At 32.7% G+C, this 7,015-nt stretch overlaps 1 protein-coding gene across 1 annotated transcript; it reads left to right on the top strand.

Moving 5' to 3' along the window:
• The first annotated feature begins 754 nt into the window (after window positions 1-754).
• On the top strand, window positions 755-5,323 carry LOC133803913 (uncharacterized). Its single transcript, XM_062242056.1, has 9 exons — window positions 755-1,084; window positions 1,457-1,601; window positions 1,698-1,825; window positions 1,986-2,057; window positions 3,017-3,134; window positions 3,206-3,321; window positions 3,915-3,956; window positions 4,328-4,540; window positions 5,148-5,323. Exons 1-9 carry the CDS (start codon window positions 947-949, stop codon window positions 5,214-5,216), a joined length of 1,041 nt encoding a protein of 346 aa, XP_062098040.1. The 5' UTR covers window positions 755-946; the 3' UTR covers window positions 5,217-5,323.
• Window positions 5,324-7,015: the final 1,692 nt, after the last annotated feature.

Here is a 7,015-nt window from a genome sequence, read left to right as displayed (position 1 = left end):
ACAGGACAGGTTTGTTCGAGGGGTGAATGCTATGATAGTCCAAGATGTGAGGATCACATCAGTGCCTGGGGAGACGACTTATGCCCAAGTGGTTGAGAAGGCCCTCATTACTGATGAGGCAGAGAACAAGATTTGGAGGGAGAACACTGCGAGACGGGATGTTCGCAGGGCAATGCCTCCGTATACAGGGTCTGGTAGGGGCGGAGGCCCCAGTAATCAACTTCTTGAATCATTTATTTGGTTTTCATATTAATTTGATTTTTTATATATATTATAATTAAAAATATAAACTATATAGATAATTAGATTCAGTGGATAATTTTTTTAAAGTAGCTAATCAAACTCTCAATATCATTTGGAAATAAAAAAATTAATAAGCACTAGGTTGATCAATTAGACTTCTGGTTGTTCCATAGGTGATAAAGTTCCCATGTTGAAGAATAAATATTGAAAAAAAAACAAAAATAAATTATTTAAAAAAAATTTAATAATGTTCATGAGCATAAATTAGTATTACACATCTCCTTTTGTGAGGTCACAAGTTGGAATCCCCTCTCCAAAATGTAAAAAAATAAATAAATAAAAAGTTCAAGGTGGTAATGGAAAGTAAAAGAATAACTGAGCTACTGTTAAAATCATATGAAAGAACTTACAAGGAACAATTGATGAGCAAAGCCAGAGTATATTAGCAGAGTTGAGAAAGAGGATTAGGGTTTGGGGCTAAAGCAAAATCATGAACTGTAGAGGGAGTGGACCCATGGTACAATATGCCCCCTAATATTATTACCTTGTCTAATAACCGTTAGATCAATATTATAAAACAATCCAACGATGACTGCTCAACTACCCTTCTTAACTCAAAATATTTATTTGAGTTGAATGAATCTGTTCTAATCCAATCTTCAATCAACTGACTATCAAAAAAAAAAAAAAAAAAAAATCTCCAATGAACTCGTTTGCGTTGCCTGCCATGGAACCTAACAGTAGCAAAGAGCACATAACCCGAGTTCTCTTCTGTGGACCTTACTTTCCCGCTTCACACAATTATACACGAGAATATTTGCAAAACTACTCCTCTATACAGGTACTAATCTTTTTTTTTGTCTGTTTCAACAAGAAAAAAAAGTTTATTGTGCCGTTTTGAGGTAAATCCCATATTCATACTTGATGCTTTTGGAGTAGATGTGGGCCCTCAGTCCAAGGACTTTTGCCAAAAATGAAGATATAACTGATTTTGCAAATAAAAGATTCCAATGTACTCTAGAACTAAAATATATTGTAATCTAGTTTTTAATAATTTGTGAGTATGAGATTAATAACTTATTGTTACTTCAAATTTAATGTAATTTTGATTAAATAACATCTGAGCTATATATATACATTCTTTGTTCATTTATATATATATATATATATATATATACATATATTCTTATAACATTTCCAAACACTATTGTAGGTTGATGATGTTCCTCTTGATGTTGTACCCAATGTTATAGCAAACTACCACATTTGTGTAGTGAAAAACATGAAACTAGATTCACAAATTATCTCTCTTGCGAAACAAATGAAGCTGATAATGCAATTTGGTGTTGGTCTTGAAGGTCATTATCATTATTTTTTCCAAATCATTGATTGGGGGTTTACAATTAGTTGTATGTGATTTTTTTCCCTTTTTATTTATTCATTCTTTGATGAAGGTGTTGATGTTGATTCTGCAACGAAGCATGGGATCAAAGTAGCTAGGATCCCAAGTGATTCAACTGGTAATGCAGCTGGATGTGCTGAAATGGCTATATATCTGATGCTAGGCCTTCTTCGAAAGCAAGTGGGTGTGCTTTCATATTATTATCTATTGAGCCTTGCTATGAATCAACCTTAAGCTAATGAATCATTTGATCATGCTGGTAGAGTTACAATAATCAATCTCTTGTATTTGTTCTATTAATTTCTTATATGTTCAGTTGTTTTGGTTTGTATTTTTGAAGAGCGATATGCAAAATTCCATAAAGCAGAGAAAGCTTGGAGAGCCTGCTGGTGAAACACTACTTGGAAAAACAGTGAGTGTCACTTGCTAATATTTTTTTTAGTAACACTCTGATAGGCCTCTACTGAAATATAAGTATGTTAGGGTATTGAGTGACGAGTCTTAAGTGTTTTGGGTAGTGAGGGTCATGGCTGACTCAGAGGAGAGAGAGTACAGTTAGTTACTGCTTTTCAGTTTGTAATATAGGTGCTAGGGGAGTGGTGTGGGGGCATGAAATTTTGGTCTCAATCTCTGGACCGTTTAGTGTATTTCTTTCTCTGAAGAATACAAACACAGCTGTTTACATTCCATTTCCGTTGCTGTTCTATTACTAGTTGTTCTATACTATATTCTTGCTATTTTCCTACTGTATTTACCGCTAGTGTTTTATCACACTCTAGAGTTTGACAATTGTCAATTTGGTATCATTGCCCAACAAATTTTTTATTTATTTTATGTTTCTTCTCTGACCTAATATCTTATCCTCTTAATTTCTTTCTTTTACATTTTAGCTTTGCTTTTGAATTGTTTTTTTTAATACTAATATCTTATCCTCTTAATTTCTTTCTTTTACATATTAGCTTTGCTTTTGAATTGTTTTTTTTAATACTAGCGCTTGTATTTTAGATGTAATATGTAGGATAAACCCTCTATTAAAGATGAAGATGTAAACTTTGGATTAAAAGGTCTTCATTTATAGGACCTAAATGAATGAAACTAGTAACATCAAGGACAAAAAAAAAAAAAAAAAGAAAAAAGAAAAAAGAAAAAGAGCTTCCCCATTTCTCCAAACTAAAAGAAAGCAGGAATAAAGGTCAACTAGTTGTTAGTCTCCTTCTCAAGTGAAACAGCCATAACTTTTTCTGATACCTTTAGTAACTTCAAAATATTTGACATCTAATTTACCAAAATAGTAATAATACTTATTCTGATTACGATAATGGTGTTATGACATATACGATGTGATAATTTGGAAAGTTCTTGATCATTCAGGTATTCATATTAGGATTTGGCAATATTGGAATTGACTTGGCAAAGCGCTTGAGACCATTTGGTGTGAAAATTATTGCTACAAAAAGGAGCTGGACTTCACATTCTTTGGAATCTAATGGTATGTATGGAGAACTTTCTGCTGAGAAACACACTTAGTTGTTTCAAATTATATAACTTCTTCATTTCCAGGTTCAATATATGGCAGCGATGATTTGGTTGATGAGAAGGGAAGTTATGAAGATATGTACAAGTTCGCGGGCAAGGCAGATATTGTTGTTTGCTGTTTGTTGTTAAACAACGAAACAGTAAGATGATCTTGCATTTGTACAGGATATCCCTCAATAGCTGATATAGCTGTATTCCAAGCATGATATGTAAATTTGATCAATAAAGCTAACAAGTATTCCTATAAGATAAATCCAAAAGCATGGCACATATAAGTTTGTCCTTGAGAATATTGAATTGTTTAACGGTAAATATTCATGCAAAAGAATGTGATATAACTTCATTCTGAGCATGATATTTTGATTCTCTCAATAAGCTAATAAATATTCCAAAAAAGAAACTGAAGGTCATCATATTATTTATTTATATTTTAGTCATTCTACTGGTGTCCTTTATACTTATTCCTTAATGTTAATAGCAATAGAAATCTTCATTCCGGCTAAGTTACCACCCCAAGTCTGCTCCGTATTTTGCTGGTTTCAATTGCGATATTGTTGAACTTCATCTCCCTGATTTGACAATTTCACATAATGCATTTATCATGGATTCATTATGAATATCTGTACTGCGCTCTTTTTCTTGTTGTTGTTGATTAGTTCTTTGCAGAAACGTAATTTCTAATTTCTGTGCTTAGTTTCTTGATGTTTGCTGTTTGCTTGCTTTGTTTTTACAGGTGCACATTGTAAACAAGTCATTTGTATCTTCAATGAAAAAGGTTTGTTCAAACACTAGAATAATTTTTATTATTATTGTTATTTATGATTGGGCAATAATCCCAACAGAAATAATGGGAAATTTAAAGTGATAGGGGAAGAGAAAGATTTTCCATTTTCAAGTTACAGGCAGGATAGTATTGTACTTTTTCATATATTTATCAAAAATGAAAGATTATTCAAAATCTATTGCAAGATGATTTCAAGGAAAAACATAAAATTAATTAACGAAGATTATATCCATAAGAAAGTGAGGTTAATGTTTGTGTGAGGCTGCTATTGTCAAATGGAAGTCACTAGTTAGGCATGGTCTTAGCTGAAGTCTATTTGTTTCTTCTGTACATTCCTATCGCTTACGATCTATAGTGTGTAGGGTGCTCATTTGGTGAATATTGCCCGAGGGGGACTCTTGGACTATGAAGCTGTTTATCAGAGCCTCAAATCCAACCATTTGGGAGGCTTGGGTATTGATGTTGCTTGGACCGAGCCATTTAATCCCGATGATCCAATTTTGAAGTTCCATAATGTTCTAATCACACCTCATGTGGCAGGTGTTACGGAATATTCTTACAGAGTCATGGCTAAGGTATGTACTTTAGTAAATTTATCATGCTCTTAAAGTTATAATCTGTTTTTTCTGTGAAGTTGGAACATAATATGTGATGCTCTGGTGTGTATCAAAACAATTTCCAATTTCTCACAATTTAAGCTACTTCTTAGCATCAACTTTGTTTATGATATTTAATGAAATTACTAAATGCTGAGTTCCATTACTTTGTTTTTGTTTTGTTATTATATAAATATGTATATTTATAAATGTCATTTTCGTTAAATCCTCTTCGATCATTGATTCATTTATTTTCTTCAATCATTGATTCATAATGAATGCATGTGCTTAAAGGAAGCATTGTATTTTCACTGTTGCACACAACCCAAAATTTTTATTCTTGTTCTTGAAATAAAATGCAAGAGAAGGATGGGAAAATGCGATTTGTATAAACATTATTAGCTAATGAACTTCGCTGTTTGCGATATCAATTTGTTTGGCATGAACTACGCTAGAGATGCTGATTTTATGTGAAAACTTAAAACTTGTGTCTGAGAAAATTGATTTCAATGCTTCTTCATTCATTGGTTTTTTTTTCCTTTCTTTCTCTGATTTGTAGTATATTTCACCAATTCTACAATTACAGGTCGTTGGTGACACTGCAATTCAACTTCATGAAGGAAGAACTCTGTCACAAGTAGAATTTGTCAATTGAATGGTTTGGAGAACGATTTCTTATTCAAGCAAGTAGATCCAAAAATTGTTCAAGATAATAATGGTCATTAGTCTTCTCTATACAAATAAAAAAAATAACTTTATTAATCGTTGATGGTTTATTCTTTCTTTTAATATTTTGGAAAGAAGTTTATGATTTTCTTTTAAAAATGGCAAATTTTTAATTTTTACAACTTGATTTTTTCTCTCTTTTTTTAAACAAGATCAAGATCATATATCTAATATTAAAAGTATATTGTTTTATGAGAATTTGTAACAAAACTGTATTGTTTTCTGTATACGTCGCTCAGCGAATAAAAGTTATTGATCTTCTCCAAGAGCTCACATCAACGAGAAGGTTTGACACCTTAATGTCGGCTCTTCACCACCTGAGGTTGTAGTATGTTCCAAGGGTTGGGCTGTTCGTCCATTAAAGCAGTACTTGAGCTGGGTTCAGAATGTCGTGAGACAGTTTGGTCCATATCCGGTGTGGGCGTTAGAGCATTGAGAGGACATTTCCCTAGTACGCTCCTCTGGTGTACTAGTTATCCGTTAAAAAAAGATTTTTTCATCTGTATAAAAATAATTATAAAAATAACTTATGGGAAAACAATTACACAAATATAAATATATATACCTAATAAATAGTCGATTCATTCCACACTTTTTTTTAGAGAAAAAAACTCATTTTTTAAGTAGCATAGTCTATTAGAAAAAACTAGCCTATATTTACTAGTGTTTGCTTATTCCTTTTGCTTTGAGTTAAAAATTTTTGTTAGTGCTTTTTCACTTACTCCGAGTTTCCCCTTCTTATTTATAAAGTGGTTAGTACTTTAGCTTTTTTTTCTATGATTAAGAGAAGGAATTACATGATTTGTTAACGATTTAAATATTTAAATTCGGGTGGCTGATTCAACGACAAATAAATATCTTAAAAGTTATTTCTTATTTTAAATGTTTGACTACTCAACATTTGATAATTTATTAAATCCTAATTGTAATATGTTTCTTGGTGATTGAGCTCCTCTTGCTTGAGCTGAACTTTTATTCTTGCCAGACATCTTCACAAATGTGTCATTCTTTTCCTAGCTTGTCGCACGCGAGTTATGGGTATAACATTTGCCCCTCAAAGTCTTTACTCATGCATACACAGTGTAGACTTTTGTCTTTTGTCGCATTGCTAGACTTAACTATTTCAAGTAAATAGAACAAATAAATTAGTTTGAAAAACTGCATGTACAATTCACTTAGCTTGTCCTCAGGGTTCTAGACGTTTCATGGTGGTGCTCGAGCATTCTTGTCGGGGATCCTTCGTGAAGCCATGGGTGCTAAAGCACTTCTCGAGTGCTAGCATATGATCTGAGCACCCTAGCAATTCAATCACACTTACAAATGACTTTTAAAGAATTGTCAGCACTATGGCGATTCAAATCACACTTACAAGTGTTGCGAGTACCCTCTGATTCTGCTTTTGATTTTGAGTTGCCTTGTTGGTGCTCGTTTGTGTGGTGTGAACACACTTCTATGCTCAAGACCCAACATGAGCACCTTAACGAGTGCCAATTTTAATTTTTGCTAAGTATTTGTTTTGAGCTAAAAAGTGAAGAGCTACCTTGTTTTATTTGTAACTAATAAAATCTTTGATTGCTAACCGGGCAATCATTTGTAACTGATAGAAAACCTATTCGACATGGAAGAATAAAAACCTTAAAACAAAAAAGAACAACAAGCCAAAAAATGGGTAAACTTATTTAATGGCTAGCAACATACCTATTCCATAGAGAAAAGGTAACTCGACAC

This window comes from Humulus lupulus, chromosome X (assembly GCF_963169125.1).
Source record: "Humulus lupulus chromosome X, drHumLupu1.1, whole genome shotgun sequence".
Lineage (NCBI taxonomy): Eukaryota > Viridiplantae > Streptophyta > Magnoliopsida > Rosales > Cannabaceae > Humulus > Humulus lupulus.
Note: the sequence above shows the minus strand (reverse complement) of the source record. Positions and strands in the feature narration are given on the sequence as shown.